Raw genomic sequence first — 17,945 nt, forward strand, 5'->3', positions numbered from 1 at the left:
ATCTGTACAAACAATAGTACGCAAGTATAAACACCATGGGACCACGCAGCCGTCATACCACTCAGGAAGGAGATGTGTTCTGTCTCCTAGAGATGAACGTACTTTGGTGTGAAAAGTGCAAATCAATCCCAGAACAACAGCAAAGGACATTGTGAAGATGCTGGAGGCAACAGGTACAAAAGTATCTATATCCACAGTAAAACGAGTCCTATATCGACATAACCTGAAAGGCCACTCAGAAAGGAAGACGCCACTGCTCCAAAACCGCCATAAAAAAGCCAGACTACGGTTTGCAACTGCACATGGGGACGAAGATCGTACTTTTTGGAGAAATGTCCTCTGGTCTGATGAAACAAAAATAGAACTGTTTGGCCATAATAACCATCGTTATGTTTGGAGGAAAAAGGGGGAGGCTTGCAAGCTGAAGAACACCATCCCAACTGTGAAGCATGGGGGTGGCAGCATCATGTTGTGGGGGTGCTTTGATGCAAGAGGGACTGGTGCACTTCACAAAATAGATGGCTTCATGAGGCAGGAAAATCATGTGGATATATTGAAGCATTATCTCAAGACATCAGTCAGGAAGTTAAAGCTTGGTCACAAATGGGTCTTCCAAATGGACAATGACCCCAAGCATACTTCCAAAGTTGTGGCAAAATGGCTTAAGGACAACAAAGTCAAGGTATTGGAGTGGCCATCACAAAGCCCAGACCTCAATCCTATAGAAAATGTTTGGGCAGAACTGAAAAAGTGTGTGCGAGCAAGGAGGCCTACAAACCTGACTCAGTTACACCAGCTCTGTCAGGAGGAATGGGCCAAAATTCACCCAACTTATCGTGGAAGCTTGTGGAAGGCTACCCAAATGTTTGACCCAAGTTAAACAACTTAAAGGCATTGCTACCAAATACTAATTGAGTGTATGTAAACTTCTGACCCACTGGGAATGTGATGAAAGAAATAAAAGCTGAAATAAATAATTCTCTCTACTATTATTCTGACATTTCACATTCTTAAAATAAAGTGGTGATCCTAACTGACCTAATACAGGGAACTTTTACAATAAATAAATGTCAGGAATTGTGAAAAACTGAGTTTAAATGTATTTGGCTAAGGTGTATGTAAACTTCCGACTTCAACTGTATGTTTACATTGACAAAGAAAGTGAAATAGATAATAAACAAAAGTGAAAAAATAAAAATAAAATGTACAGTAAACATTACACTTACAAAAATTCCAAAAGACATTTCAAATGTCATATTATGTCTATATACAGTGTTGTAATGATGCCAAGAGTGCGCAAAGCTGCCATCAAGGCAAAGGGTGGCTACTTTGGAGAATCAAATATAGAATATGAACTCAGCAAAAACATAAACGTCCTCTCTCTGTTAACTGCGTTTATTTTCAGCAAACTTAACATGTGTCAATATTTGTATGAACATTACAAGATTCAACAACTGAGACATAAACTGAACAAGTTCTACAGACATGTGACTAACAGAAATGGAATAATGTGTCCCTGAACAAAGGGGGGGGTTCAAAATCAAAAGTAACAGTCAGTATCTGGTGTGTCCACCAGCTGCATTAAGTACTGCAGTGCATCTCCTCCTCATGGACTGCACCAGATTTGCCAGTTCTTGCTGTGAGATGTTACCCCACTCTTCCGCCAAGGCACCTGCAAGTTCCCGGACATTTCTGGGGGGAATGGCCCTAGCCCTCACCCTCCGATCCAACAGGTCCCTGAGGTGCTCAATGGGATTGAGATCCGGGCTCTTTGTTGGCCATGGCAGAACACTGACATTCCTGTCTTGCAGGAAGTCATGCACAGAGCGAGCAGTATGGCTGGTGGCATTGTCATGCTGGAGGGTCATGTCAGGATGAGCCTGCAGGAAGGGTACCACATGAAGGAGGAGGATGTCTTCCCTGTAATGCACAGCGTTAAGATTGCCTGCAATGTCAACAAGCTCAGTCTGATGATGCTGTGAGACACCACCCCAGACCATGACGGACCCTCCACCTCCAAATCGATCCCGCTCCAGAGTACAGGCCTCGGGGTAATAATCATTCCTATGACGATAAACGCGAATCCAACCATCACCCCTGGTGAGACAAAACCGCGACTCGTCAGTGAAGAGGGGCGGCAGGTAGCCTAGTGGTTAGAGCTTTAGACTTGTAACCAAAAGGTTGCAAGATCGAATCCCCGAGCTGACAAGGTAAAAATCTGTCATTCTGCCCCTGAACAATGCAGTTAACCCAGTGTTCCTATGCTGTCATTGAAAATAAGAATTTGTTCTTAACGGACTTGCCTGGTAAAATAAAAAAGAGCGCTTTTTGCCAGTCCTGTCTGGTCCAGCGACGGTGGGTTTGTGCCCATAGGCGACGTTGTTGCCGGTGATGTCTGGTGAGGACCTGCCTTACAACAGGCCTACAAGCCCTCAGTCCAGCCTCTCTCAGCCTATTACGTACAGTCTGAGCACTGATGGAGGGATTGTGCGTTCCTGGTGTAACTCGGGCAGTTGTTGTTGCCGCCATCCTGTACCTGTCCCGCATGTGTGATGTTCGGATGTACCGATCCTGTGCAGGTGTTGTTCCACGTGGTCTGCCACCTCGAGGACGATCAGCTGTCCGTCATGTCTCCCTGTAGCGCTGTCTTAGGCGTCTCACAGTACGGACATTGCAATTTATTGCCCTGGCCACATCTGCAGTCCTCATGCCTCCTTGCAGCATCCCTAAGGCACGTTCACGCAGATGAGCAGGGACTCTAGGCATCTTTCTTTTGGTGTTTTTCAGAGTCAGTAGAAAGGCCTCTTTAGTGTCCTAAGTTTTCATAACTGTGGCCTTAATTGCCTACCGTCTGTCTGTAAGCTGTTCGTGCCATAACGACTGTTCCACAGGTGCATGTTCATTCATTGTTTATGGTTCATTGAACAAACATGGGAAACAGTTTAAACCCTTTACATTGAAGATCGGTGAAGTTATTTGGATTTTTACAAATTATCTTTGAAAGACAGGGTCCTGAAAAAGAGATGTTTCTATTTTTGCTGAGTTTATTTAGATTTGTTGAAAACGTTTTGGGTTACTAAATGATTCCATATGTGTTATTTCATAGTTTTAATGTCTTCACTATTATTCTACAATGTAGAAAATAGTACAAATAAAGAAAAACCCTAGAATGAGTAGGTGTGTCTTCTGACTGGTACTCTACTTCTGACTGGTACTCTATGTCGGCACAACCTGTAATAATAATAGTAGTGGTTAGTTATTATTTACAGTAGATAGTCCAGCAGGTAGAACAATGTGTTTTTTGCTCATAGTAGCTGTCATATGGTTGTGATATAGCTTTTTCCTAGGGTTTTAGACATGTCTAGTCTAAGGTACAGGCAGGCTTAGACCATTATGTGTTTCAGGCTTATCTGTACCTAACCTACTGTAGCATTTTCCCAAGGGCTTTATGTTCCTTGTTGGAATGTTCCTATAGGATGGCAGTGCCCCAAGTCCCGCTTTCCTCTGAGCCTTCTACTATGGTATATATTTGCATCTGGCTCAGACCTCGCCAGCGAGCCTCAGCCTGGGGCGTAAGCTGCCCTGATCTGGGCTTAAACTTTTCCCCTTATGTGTTCCAGATTATTGCCTATAACAGACGCACTTTCGAAACGGCCCGGCACAACTTGGTCATAAACATCATGTCCACAGAAGGTAAGAAAGAGAGAGAGAGACAAAGGACAGGCTTAGTGAGGAGATGATTAAGCAGGATGTTCTTTATTGAAATCTAAAGGGTCACCTTCAATGATGACACCCCCATGAATCCTGATTAGGGTTGTTACGGTGACCGTATTACTGCCACACCGGCGGTCACGAGTCATGATGGCAGTCAAATTCCACGTGACCGTTTAGTCACAGTAATCAGGCTTCTCCAAGCTCTGATGCCGCTGATGGTCATTAGTAGCCTACCAAACTTGCTAACTGCCTGGTACTCAGCACTCTATTGTCCCTCTAATCACTCTGACATCAATGCAAATATAATCAAAAATCTAATCAAACACTTCATTAGAGCCATGAGTTCATGTTGTGCAAAATTTCTATAGGCTATGCAATTGCGTGACAAAAAAACAGAGTTTCGATGGCCTCTATTAAAAAGAGGAGGAGCCCATCAGCTTTGTTTAGGCAACTATATGTATTTCTCAACTTACCTAACATTAAGCACGCTGCTTCTCTTTACAACATCAGTATAGCCTACCTGGCTGGCATGAATGTCCTCCATTCCCTATTTAAGTGCATAGATCACATGTATTTTTTCCCCTGTCCTTGTTCCGAGACTGGTGCATGATAACAGTCCATTCTCAATCAAAACAAATTTCAAACATATATTATTTAATATATGCTAAGACAAGATTAAATCAAGTATAGTCTGATGGGTGACAATATTAATTAATCACTTGTGAATGATGCCCAGCTTGTGTGCAGTAAGGCAAGAAATAGCACATGCCTTTTTTTGCGACTTTTTCAAATCATAGGGAAAGGGGGATACCTAGTCAGTTGTACAACTGAATGCATTCAACTGAAATGTGTCTTCCGCATTTAACCCAACTCCTCTGAATCAGGGAGGTGCTGGGGGCTGCCATAACCGATATCCACGTCTTCGGCAGACAGAGGGTTAACTGCCTTGCTCAGGAGCAGAACAACAGATTTTTTACCTTGTCAGCTCAGGGATTCAATCCAGAAACCTTTCGGTTACTGGTCCAACGCTCTAACCACTAGGCATAGTTACACACCTCATGTAGCCTAGCCAATAGGCCTATATGTTTTGATAAGGTTTGTATCACAATCCCAAAAAATCTTAAAATTAAGCACATTAATCCGCTTTACAACGAGTGTAGAGCCTAACTGGCATACATAAGCAGCGCGTGAGTTTCAAGTTTGGGGAAGATCATTTTCACCATAAAAATGCACCTTTTTAATAAAAGCATTACATGCATAATCAGATTTGCGGTCACTTTTGAGAATGGTGTTTTCCTGCTAATTGATTGCATTTTGGAACATTTGTGCTTATAGCCTGCATTGCTGCGCTTATAATGTGAGGAAATAGCCTAATAGTTTAGCAACATTTAAGCTAAACGTTCTGACCTGTTGCATCAACATAATTGATTTTAACAGTTTTTTTTATGCTAGTGGTTGTATTATTTTGGGATCTATCGCATCCCACAACTATCCCAGACTATGTTTGGAATATATATTTCTTGCACAGAATAGAATAGGTAAACTTTTGTACTATGGGGGTAGTAGATTGACATAGGCTCGAGCTTTTGCTGTTCGTTATGACCAACTCATCTTGTTGGCTGACAAAAAGTAAATGTGGACAGTTCTTCCAACATCTTCAATATGCACCTCGGAATTCCATAAGAAGTGTGCGAAGGCAGCACAAGAAACATAGCAGAGCTCATGCCTTTCATGCAACTGTTTTCAAATCATCATTAGAGTCGCATCATGCAGCCTTGAAATGTATTACACATCAAAACATATAGCCCAACGTTTGTATCACAACTAAAGTTGCATAAATAACCCAAAATTAAGCATATAGGAGGACCAGTTTCTTTGTTAACCGCTCAACACAGAATAGCCACATGTGCGCACTCCCTCAAATCATTTGGAGAAAATATTATTTCTATTTTATTCAGCTATGTTCAATTGTATTCTTCATACTATAAATGAATGCCATGGAATTCTAAGCAAATCTTGTCTGCTAAATGAACTTGTGTAGTCTACAGCCATATCAGGGTCTAACATCTACATTTTAGTAAATACTCTTATCCAGAGAGAGTGCATACATGTTCATACTTCTTTCATATTGGTCCCCCGTGGGAATTGAACCCACAACCCCAGCATTGCAAGCACCATGCTCTACCAACTGAGCTACATGGGACTACATCAGAGTAAAGACAACTCAAAGTATGCAATTATTTTCTTCTGAAATAGACTGCATTTTCTTCATATCATGTTTCTTTAGACCTGTCTAAAATAAATAATGGATTTATTGTGATGGTGTAGGCTATATTAAATGGATTTATTATGATGGTGTAGGCTATATTAAATGGATTTATTATGATGGTGTAGGCTATATTAAAAGGATTTATTGTGTTGGTGTAGGCTATATTAAATTGATTTATTGTGATGGTGTAGGCTATATTAAATGGATTTATTGTGATGGTGTAGGCTATATTAAATGGATTTATTGTGATGATGTAGGCTATATTAAATGGATTTATTGTGATGGTGTAGGCTATATTAAATTGATTTATTGTGATGGTGTAGACTATATTAAATGGATTTATTGTGATGGTGTAGGCTATATTAAATGGATTTATTAGACATTTTAAAATGTAGAGGTCTGTATCAGTGGCTTGTCGGCTATGTGCGGAAGCCAGGAAATGCTAAATGTGTTTATGTTAATTAAGGGTCAATTACCGTGAGACCGGCAGTTATTTGCTTGACAATCACCAGCTGACAACATGTGATGACCGCCACAGCCCTAAATTCCTGATAAAGACTAAAAGGCCCAAAAGCTCCTATTTCAATTTCTTTCAAGAGTGGCTGAATATCATTCACATATCCACAATGACATCCCCTAAAAGGGTAACACCACACACTCAACCAAACCGACAATTTCTAAATCAAGTCAACACCTTATAATACGGTACTCACATCTGTGTAAATTAATAAACACACATCTGAAAATGAACAGATTCTGTATCTGTAATCTCTCTCTCTTCCCCACTCTCCCTCTCTCTCTGTCTCCCTCCGTCCCTCGCTCCCTTACTCCCTCCCTCTCTCCCTCCCTCTCTCAGAGTACCCACTGCCGTACCAGGCAGAGTTCTACATAAAGAACATGAATGTGGAGGAGATGTTGGCAAGCGAGGTTCTGGGAGACTTCCTGGGGGCAGTGAAGAACGTGTGGCAGCCCGAACGCCTCAACGCCGTCAACATCACCTCAGCCCTGGACAGGGGTGGACGCGTTCCCCTGCCCATAAACAACCTCAAAGAGGGGTGAGGGCATAGAAATAGAATTAGAAACACATCTCTCTATGGGTTACCCTCTTTAGCGCAGTTCAAAACATGGTTTTACCGAGTATGAGGATGAATTTACATATCAACATCACCTCAGCCCTTGACAGGGGCCAACACGTTCCCCTGCCCATCAACAACCTCAGAGGGGTGAGGGACACCCTCTGCAGCCCTTACAGGACCAGAGCAGTTTGATACATAGTTTGATAGGGGATGATGAATTCAAGTATCTTTAGTTGAAAGAGGATGATGAATTCAAGTATCTTCAGTTGATAGAGGATGATTAATTCAAGTATTTTCAGTTGAAAGTGGATTATTAATTCAAGTATCTTCAGTTGAAAGCGAATGATGAATTCAAGTATCTTCAGTTGATAGAGGAGGATTCATTCAAGTATCTTCAGTTGATAGAGGATGATTCATTCAAGTATCTTCAGTTGAAAGCAGATGATGACTTCAAGTTCAGTATCTTCAGCCCTTACAGAAACAGGAGAGAGGTTGATGATGAATTTAAATATTGCCTGATAGATGTAAGACATAACAGGATGGTTATGGCAGAGGGAGTGAGAGAGAGAGTGTGAGAGAGGGAGAGTGAGAGAGGGAGAGGCAGAGAGGGAGAGTGAAAGAGGGAGCGTGAGAGAGGGAGAGTGAGAGAGGGAGAGTGAGAGGCAGAGAGGGAGAGAGGCAGAGAGAGAGGGAGCGATCCAGATCAACACACTGAGTGTATTAGACATTACAGCCTCAGAGAGACACTGGCAGGCAGTTTGTAGCAGTCAGAGAGAATGAATCCCCACATGAATTGTCATGTTGTTCATATACTGTAACATGCATGGCCCCGTTTGGGAAGATAAAGGTAGAGGAGAGCCCCATAGAAAGACTTGGCCAGCAGGGCTAAGATTCTCTGACAGTACAATATCAGGAAGCTCTCCATGCTGACTGAGACAGGAGGAGGAAAACACCATGTGGTTCACATTGGAAGTCAGTCTGAGTGGGATTGTGAAAGTGTATGTGAGTGGTTAGCAAGATATGACTGTGTAATGTGTAGATTAAGGTGTTAAAATCCTTCCTCCCCAGTGTGTGTGTGTGTCTGCACGTGTGTGCACATGTGAGTGTGCATGCACTGTACATCTACATCTTGGCCTTAAGATTCACCTAGTCATAACAATATTATCAGATATAACACTAACTGTCTGTCTGTCATTATACCTGTATTATCAGATATACCACTAACTGTCTGTCATTATACCTGTATTATCAGATACACCACTGTCTGTCATTATACCTGTATTATCAGATATACCACTAACTGTCTGTCTGTCATTATACCTGTATTATCAGATATACCACTAACTGTCTGTCATTATACTTGTATTATCAGATATACCACTAACTGTCTGTCTGTCATTATACCTGTATTATCAGATATACCACTAACTGTCTGTCATTATACCTGTATTATCAGATATACCACTAACTGTCTGTCATTATACTTGTATTATCAGATATACCACTAACTGTCTGTCTGTCATTATACCTGTATTATCAGATATACCACTAACTGTCTGTCATTATACCTGTATTATCAGATATGCCACTAACTGTCTGTCATTATACTTGTATTATCAGATATACCACTAACTGTCTGTCTGTCGTTATACCTGTATTATCAGATATACCACTAACTGTCTGTCTGTCATTATACCTGTATTATCAGATATACCACTAACTGTCTGTCACTATACCTGTATTATCAGATATACCACTAACTGTCTGTCTGTCATTATACCTGTATTTTCAGATATACCACTAACTGTCTGTCACTATACCTGTATTATCAGATATACCACTAACTGTCTGTCTGTCATTATACCTGTATTATCAGATATACCACTAACTGTCTGTCACTATACCTGTATTATCAGATATACCACTGTCTGTCATTATACCTGTATTATCAGATATACCACTGTCTATCTGTATGTCATTATACCTGTATTATCAGATATACCACTAACTGTCTGTCATTATACCTGTATTATCAGATATACCACTAACTGTCTGTCTGTCATTATACCTGTATTATCAGATATACCACTAACTGTCTGTCTGTCATTATACCTGTATTATCAGATATACCACTAACTGTCTGTCACTATACCTGTATTATCAGATATACCACTAACTGTCTGTCTGTCATTATACCTGTATTATCAGATATACCACTAACTGTCTGTCTGTCATTATACCTGTATTATCAGATATACCACTAACTGTCTGTCTGTCATTATACCTGTACACCACAGGAGGCTGCTGAGGATAGGACGGCTCATAATAATACCTGGAATGGAGTCAATGGAATGTTATCAAACACCTGGAAACTACATATTTGATTTGCTTGGTTCCATTCCATTTATTCCGTTCCAGCCATTAAAATGAGCCCGTCCTCCTCAATTAAGGGGCCACCAGCCACCTGTATTATAAGACAGTGTCTAAGTCACTGCCTCCCTCTCCAGTGTGTATGTGATGGTGGGGGCTGACGTGCAGTTCTCTTCCTGCCTGAGGGAGGTGGAGAACCCCCACAACCAGCTCCGCTGCAGCCAGGAGATGGAGCCTGTCATCAGCTGTGACAAGAAGTTCAGAGCCCAGTTCGACATCGACTGGTGTAAGATCAATCTGGTGAGCACTGGACAGGACCCTGGAGCCATGGCTTGACCTCTTGACCTGTTCTCTGACCATGCCTTTCAAAAATGGTAGTGTGTTTGTGTAGTGTCATATGCACACACGCACAAACCCACACAAAACTATGCCAAACAATGTAAAACACACACACACACATTTTTATAGATCAGAGATTCTGAGGTGTTGTTGATTGTTGTTCACAAGCTATGTGCTTTTTTACATTGACAGTAGCATCATGTACTTGGACAAGCAATTCCACAATCGTCATAAGAAAAATGACATTTAGGTATATTTGAACATGTATTTGGCTGGAATCTGGAGGGAATAAGAAGGAAATGGGAATCCTCAAACTGGGATTTCTGAAAAACGTCTACATTTTGGGGAAATTACCAGAATTTACCACCCTAATATCTATAGTAAATGAAGTGCTGATTGAACCTCTGTCTTCTCCAGGTGGACATCAACAAGATGATCATGATCCACAGTAACCGTCCGGACCCAGGGACGGGGGTTCTGCCTGACATCGGGGGGTACAACCCTCCGCCAGAGTCTCTGAAGAGCAGGGACTTCTTTGCCGACTTCCTCATCACGTTGGCGGTGCCCTCGGCCGTGGCCATGGTCCTCTTCAGCGTCCTGGGTTACTCCATGTGCTGCCGGCGGGAAGGGGTGTAAGTGTGCTGCTTTCACTTCTGACAGAAAGAGACACACACAGACTAAAACACACACACACACACTTTTCTTTCTAGTTGTCACGTAGGGGTTCTCAGATCCTGAGGGATAGACTGATTACTCTGAGTGCAGTGTCACAGGCCCAGTCAGTTAAGGGATGTTTAGTTGTGCTACTTAGTCACTATAGATGGACGTCAAGAGGTTTAATATTCTGGAAACACAGCTTGTCAATGACCATCCAGTCTTACGGTCCATGTATGTTCTCCATATGTTACACTGTTCTGTCTCAGCTTTGATTTCTCATATTCATCTTGATGGTTATTAGCATAATCATCATGACATTGATGGTCAATCAACCATTATATTGCTCCTCCAACCCTCATTTACAGGCTGAGAGAGAATGTGTCCCTCCACCCACCACTCAGTGTGTCCATGAAGTACTGTTTGTTCCTTCGCCCGCACCATTCAACCATCCTTCCAACATCACGTGCTCTCCATTCGCTTCTGTGTGGATGTCTTTTAACTATTAATATTAGTATTTAATTCATTCATTTTGTTTTGTTTCTAGGGATAAAAGAAACATGCAAACACCAGAGTAAGTGTTTATTCTCTCCTGTGTTTTTTTTCTTTTGAGTTTTGGTTCCTCTTAATTTGGATCCCCCCTTCAAATAATTTTCCCTTTCACCTTTTGCTTTCGAATCGCCATGGTGACATCCTCATGTCCATCCATACTGTCATCTGTGTGTTTACATCCAGTCATCCAATGAGCTGCTCAAAGCTGCAGGGAGGTGTTAGAATGGAAGTTGACCTTAACTGATCCAGGGCCAGATATTGGTTCACCACCTCTAATGGGGGAGGATTGGGAGATACAGTAATCTTATCCTACATCTGTGGTTAAGGAGAACGTATATAGTTCTGTACCTGCAGCAGAGAAATATCAGACCAGTGTTGTTTACAGAGACAGAGAGGGGGAGAGAGAGGAGGTGAGAGAGACAAGAGAGGGAGAGGGAGGCAGAGACAGAGAGTGGGAGAGGGGGGAGACACAGAGAGAGGGGGAGAGAGAGAGATAGGGAGGGGGGAAGGGAGCGAGACAGAGATAGGGAGATGGGGAGAGAGAAACAGAGAGGGGGGAGAGATAGTGATAGGGGGAAACAGAGAGGGGGAGAGACAGAGAGAGAGGGGGAGAGGTGGAGAGAGAGAGGGGGGGAGAAAAGAGAGTGAGTATGACAGCATGAGAGGGAGTGGAGAAACTCTCTCAAACAAACTCCATTAGACTCAGCAGCCAAATAACCAATAGTAACAACAAAACAGTTCCCTCCTGTCAAAGATAAACACTCTATGCTGTTGGTCTACAAAATATTTCCTATATAATATATACCTTAATGCATGTGTGTACAGTACACTACAGTGTGCGTGTTGACTGTGATGTTAAGGATACAACAATGTTAGGGATACAATGAGTCCGGATATCTACTTCCCCAGGGTCAGATGAACTCATGGATGACATTTGTATGTCTCTGTGTCTAGTAGTTAGAGATAGTTTCGCAAGCCAACGCTAATTAGTGTTAGCACAAAGACTGGACGTGTATGGGTGCCTACTGAATGCTATCAGATACCCATAGACTTCCAGTCATTGCACTAGAAAACTACATCTAACTTCCTTCATACTGGACACAGAGACATACAAATGGTATCCATGAGTACATCTGACTGCCGATGTACCACTTTAAGACTTAAGATCTATTTCTGTATTATTTCTGTATGATTTATTTATTTTCTGTCGGTCTCTGTCCTCTCCTCAGTATCCAGTTAGTGCATCACAGCTCCATCCAGAAGTCGACCAAGGAGCTGCGGAGCATGTCTAAGAACAGGGAGATCTCCTGGCCCCTCTCCACCCTGCCTGTCTTCAGCCAAAGTGGGGAGGTGGTGCCCCCTATACACCCAGACAACTACGAGACAACCAGCATGCCCCTGATGCAGACACAGACGTGAGTCCTGGCTGAGTGGCTGGGGTGTCCAAGCACACCAAGTGGCTGGGGTGTCCAAACACACTGGGACACTGGAGTGTCCAAACACACACATGCAGGGAAACATGTAGAAATACCCACATACAAGGACAGATACACATATTATATTTCCTCTGCACCCCTCTCTCTCTCACACACACACACACACACACACAATACACGTGCGCACACACGTGCGTTCACAATGTTGTCCTAATACCGTATGTATTGAGCTATACCATGTTTACAAACAGCACAGTGAGACTTTTGTCGAAGTGCTGAGATTAAAACTGGTTTAAACTCTAAACGCTAAATCTGTCATATGATTTCTAGTATGGCATGGCTCAGGAAAACCAGAGCAAAGGGGTCCTGTTAATAGTTTCAAGTAAAAAGGCTTTCCCATGATAATTATAGAACACACATTCTATACATGCTATACAAATCAAGTCAAACTTTATTTGTCACATGCGCTGAATACAACAGGTGTACAGTGGGGGCCAAAGTTTTGAGAATGACACAAATATTAATTTTCACAAAGTCTGCTGCCTCAGTTTGTATGATGGCAATTTGCATATACTCCAGAATGTTATGAAGAGTGATCAGATGAATTGCAATTAATTGCAAAGTCCCTCTTTACCATGCAAATGAACTGAATCCCAGAAAAACATTTCCACTGCATTTCAGTCCTGCCACAAAAGGACCAGCTGACATCATGTCAGTGATTCTCTCGTTAACACAGGTGTTAGTGTTGACGAGGACAAGGCTGGAGATCACTCTGTCATGCTGATTGAGTTCGAAAAACAGACTGGAAGCTTCAAAAGGAAGGTGGTGCTTAGAATCATTGTTCTTCCTCTGTCAACCATGGTTACCTGCAAGGAAACACGTGCCGTCATCATTGCTTTGCACAAAAAGGGCTTCACAGGCAAGGATATTGCTGCCAGTAAGATTGCACCTAAATCAACCATTTATTGGATCATCAAGAACTTCAAGGAGAGTGGTTGAAATGTTGTGAAGAAGGCTTCATGGCGCCCAAGAAAGTCCAGCAAGCGCCAGAACCATCTCCTAAAGTTGATTCAGCTGCGGGATCGGGGCACCACCAGTACAGAGCTTGCTCAGGAATGGCAGCAGGCAGGTGTGAGTGCATCTGCACGCACAGTGAGGCGAAGACTTTGAGGATGGCCTGGTGTCAAGAAGGGCAGCAAAGAAGCCACTTCTCTCCAGGAAAAACATCCGGGACAGACTGATATTCTGCAAAAGGTACAGGGATTGGACTGCTGAGGACTAGGGTAAAGTCATTTTCAATTGTTTGGGGCATCCGGAAAAAAGCTTGTCCGGAGAAGACAAAGTGAGCGCTACCATCAGAGTCCTGTGTCATGCCAACAGTAAAGCATCCTGAGACCATTCATGTGTGGGGTTGCTTCTCAGCCAAGGGAGTGGGCTCACTCACAATTTTGCCTAAGAACACAGCCATGAATAAAGAATGGTACCAACACATTCTCTGAGAGCAACTTCTCCCAACCATCCAGGAACAGTTTGGTGACGAACAATGCCTTTTCCAGCATGATGGAGCACCTTGCCATAAGGCAAAAGTGATAACTAAGTGGCTCGGGGAACAAAACATCAATATTTTGGGTCCATGGCCAGGAAACTCCCCAGACCTTAATCCCATTGAGAACTTGTGGTCAATCCTCAAGAGGCAGGTGGACAAACAAAAACCAACAAATTCTGACAAACTCCAAGCATTGATTATGCAAGAATTGGCTGCCATCAGTCAGGATGTGGCCCAGAAGTTAATTGACAGCATGCCAGGGCGGATTGCAGAGGTCTTGAAAAAGAAGGGTCAACACTGCAAATATTGACTCTGCATAAACTTCATGTAATTGTCAACAAAAGCCTTTGACACTTATGAAAAGCTTGTAATTATACTTCAGTATTCCATAGTAACATCTGACAAAAATATCTAAAGACACTGAAGCAGCAAACTTTGTGGAAATTAATATTTGTGTCATTCTCAAAACTTTTGGCCACGACTGTAGACCTTACCGTGAAATGCTTACTTACAAGCCCTTAACCAACAGTGCAGTTCAAGAAGAGTTATATTTATCAAATAAACTAAAGTAAAAAATTATAAAAAGTAACACAATAACATAACAATAACGAGGCTATATACACGGGGTACCGGTACCGAGTCAGTGTGCAGGGGTACAGGTTAGAGGTAATTTGTACATGTAGGTAGGGGTGAAGTGACTATGCATAGATAATAAACAGCGAGTAGCAGTAGTGTAAAAACAAATGGGGGGGGGGGGGTCAATGTAAATAGTCCAGTGGCCATTTGATTAGTTGTTCAGCAGTCTTATGGTTTGGGGGTAGAAGCTGTTATTAAGGAGCCTTTTGGTCCTAGACTTGGCGCAAATGCCCTTATAATCTGTTGACCTCTAATTTCAGAAACCTGCAGAACCAGATTCAGATACCACAGCAACAGCCATCAGGTTAGTATTGAGTCCTGCTTTAGTACGATTGGTCTATTATCTCATGGACCAATGAAAATGTATACAGTAAAGCCCTCACTAAGTAACATAACAACCTTGGACATAGATTAATCATGGTCATCCTCAATCATCTAACCTATCACATTTTAGATGAAATAACATGGAGGCTCAGTTCTGATAACATAGTTAATGTTGACTGCAATAGTTTTCTTTCCTGATTTTTCCTTTTTATTCACCTCAACCAAATACATTCTTCCACTCACCTACTGTTCTGTAGTGACTGTGTCTAACTAGAATATGGCTCCCCCTTGTGTGCATGTTAATGAACTACAAGAGGGCCCTCTAACTGCTCTGTCTAACTAACTGCGCTGTCTAAATCATCGCTCTGTCTAAATCACTGCTCTGTCTAACTGCTCTTTCTAACTAACTACTATGTCTAAACCACTGCTCTGTCTAAACAACTGCTCTGTCTAACTGCTCTGTCTAAACAACTGCTCTGTCTAACTAACTGCTCTGTCTAACTGCTCTGTCTAAATCACTGCTCTGTCTAACTGCTCTTTCTAACTAACTACTATGTCTAAACCACTGCTCTGTCTAAACAACTGCTCTGTCTAAACAACTGCTCTGTCTAACTGCTCTGTCTAACTGCTCTGTCTAAATAACTGCTCTGTCTAAACAACTGCTCTGTCTAAATAACTGCTGTCTAAATAACTGCTCTGTCTAACTAACTGCTCTGTCTAAATAACTGCTCTGTCTAAATAACTGCTCTGTCTAAACAACTGCTCTGTCTAACTACTCTGTCTAAACAACTGCTCTGTCTAACTAACTGCTCTGTCTAACTGCTCTGTCTAAATAACTGCTCTGTCTAAATAACTGCTCTGTCTAAATAACTGCTCTGTCTAAATAACTGCTCTGTCTAAATAACTGCTCTGTCTAACTAGCTACTCTGTCTAAACCACTGCTCTGTCTAAATGTCTGTTCTTTCAAAATCACTGTTCTGTCTAAACCACTGTTCTGTCTAAACCACTTCTCTGTCTAAACAACTGTTCTGTCTAACTGCTCTGTCTAAACCACTGCTCTGTCTAAACAACTGTTCTGTCTAACTGCTCTGTCTAAACCACTGCTCTGTCTAAACCACTGCTCTGTCTAAACCACTGCTCTGTCTAAATCAATGCTCTGTCTAAATAACTGCTCTGTCTAAATAACTGCTCTGTCTAACTAGCTACTCTGTCTAAACCACTGCTCTGTCTAAATGTCTGTTCTTTCAAAATCACTGTTCTGTCTAAACCACTTCTCTGTCTAAACAACTGTTCTGTCTAACTGCTCTGTCTAAACCACTGCTCTGTCTAACTGCTCTGTCTAAACCACTGCTCTGTCTAAATCAATGCTCTGTCTAAATCAATGCTCTGTCTAACTAGCTACTCTGTCTAAACCACTGCTCTGTCTAAATCACTACTCTGTTGTTCTTTTTACTGCTAACAAAGGAGATAGAGATAATTATTGTATGTCGACATTTCGGAGACTGGAGGCAAGTATACTGGTCTGCTTTTGTCTAAATGAATCATTCTCAACTATAGGAGAGAATATTTTATTTTGCACTTAATATAACAGTAGTAGACTAGTTGAAAAGGAGACGTTGCTACGCTCGCTCAGCATTCAAATCATATTATTTTACTTAAACAACTATTATGAGTTGGACGTTTTGGCCTTCACTCAATGATCACATCTTTTGGGTTACACCTCGTGCCCTCATCTTTCCACAGTTACAATATAGTGACCATATTCCCATGAAGTTACAATATTCCCTCTCAGAACCTGTAAATCTATATTTCTCTTATATCCCAATAAATGATAGTATGCAATATATTGATTAATGTATTTTATTCTCCATTCTAGGTAAATGGCATTCCTGAGGAGAGGAAAGTGGCTGAAGCAGTGAATTTGTGACGAGAGAGAACCCCCAGAGTGCTGGAGCTGCTGTCTGTCTCTATCCCTTTTAGCCAAGTGTTTTTCTATGTTTACGTCCCAAATAGCACACTATTTCCTATATAGTGCACACTTCTGACCAGGGCCCATAGAATAGTGCACTATGTAGGGAATAGGATGCCATTTGGAACAAACACTACGTCTGTGCCAATCTGCATGCCCAAGCAGTGCTTTCATACTCGACGCTATTGTCTTTCCGTGTGCACTTATATATGTGAGCGAGTGTTGCAGAGTACAGTAGACTCCTGATAAGTGCACATAGTATTGGTTAAAAAGATGACCAATTAATTGGGCCTGAATAAACAACTACACTTCAGATTTTGCACTATATGCTCTTTGGGGCAGCAGGTAGCCTAGCGGTTAGTGTTGGGACCAGTAACCGAAAGGTTGCTGGGTTGAATACCTGAGCTGACAAGGTGAAAAATCTCTTGATGTGCCCATGAATAAGGCACTTGACCCTACATATTTTTGTGTGCACACTTTCACCACAATACCAAGCAGTTGCATTTATCAGTAGTCAACTATACATGTTTGAGTGTATGAATGTGTGTATTCAAGCTTAATAATAAATATTAAAATGGTATGTTTATAGGATATTTTTTAAATATTTTTTTCTAGAAATGATATGCCATTAACAATATATTTTTATTTTTACTGGCCTTGCACTCTTTAGATGAAGACAGACAGAGATGCTTTTATGTTTAATGTCTGACAATGCATGTGTAACTTTTCATTTTCTGTCACATAACAGTAAAAATACATTTGGTTTAAATTTGCTGTTTGGTGTCAATTGTAAAACCAGGCCTGTGGCAGGCCAGGAGGGCCCACTCTCTTCGTCTTTCTCCAGCTTGTTGTATTAAATTAGTCCTCTTAATCCTCTTCGTCCCGGGTCGGACATAAGGCACAGCGACTATCTTCTGCCACTGTAGTCTGTCTTTGGCCACAGCTTGTGTCCTGTTCTATGAGAGACCCGTCTCTTCTAGCTCAGTCACCACTGTCCCATTCTGAGAGACCCGTCTCTTCTAGCTCAGCAACCACTGTCCCGTTCTAAGAGAGCCCCATC

General features: G+C 41.9%; 1 protein-coding gene across 4 annotated transcripts in view; it reads left to right on the forward strand.

The window, feature by feature from the left end:
• LOC139559294 (epsilon-sarcoglycan-like) overlaps positions 1–17,654 on the forward strand; it is a 32,247-nt gene extending 14,593 nt beyond the window's left edge. For 2 of the 4 annotated variants that reach the window (XM_071375162.1, XM_071375165.1), the window contains exons 4-12: positions 3,621–3,693; positions 6,840–7,038; positions 9,567–9,729; positions 10,186–10,400; positions 10,970–10,996; positions 12,204–12,389; positions 14,853–14,896; positions 16,381–16,424; positions 16,793–17,654. In XM_071375162.1, coding sequence (XP_071231263.1) covers positions 3,621–3,693; positions 6,840–7,038; positions 9,567–9,729; positions 10,186–10,400; positions 10,970–10,996; positions 12,204–12,389; positions 14,853–14,896; positions 16,381–16,424; positions 16,793–16,843 — 1,002 coding nt within the window. In that variant the 3' untranslated portion in view covers positions 16,844–17,654. The remainder of the gene's footprint in view (positions 1–3,620; positions 3,694–6,839; positions 7,039–9,566; positions 9,730–10,185; positions 10,401–10,969; positions 10,997–12,203; positions 12,390–14,852; positions 14,897–16,380; positions 16,425–16,792) is intronic. The other 2 variants (XM_071375164.1, XM_071375163.1) reach the window with 2 other exon arrangements.
• The last annotated feature ends 291 nt before the right edge of the window (positions 17,655–17,945 follow it).

The sequence above is a fragment of the Salvelinus alpinus genome, chromosome 29, assembly GCF_045679555.1.
Source record: "Salvelinus alpinus chromosome 29, SLU_Salpinus.1, whole genome shotgun sequence".
Classification (NCBI taxonomy): domain Eukaryota; kingdom Metazoa; phylum Chordata; class Actinopteri; order Salmoniformes; family Salmonidae; genus Salvelinus; species Salvelinus alpinus.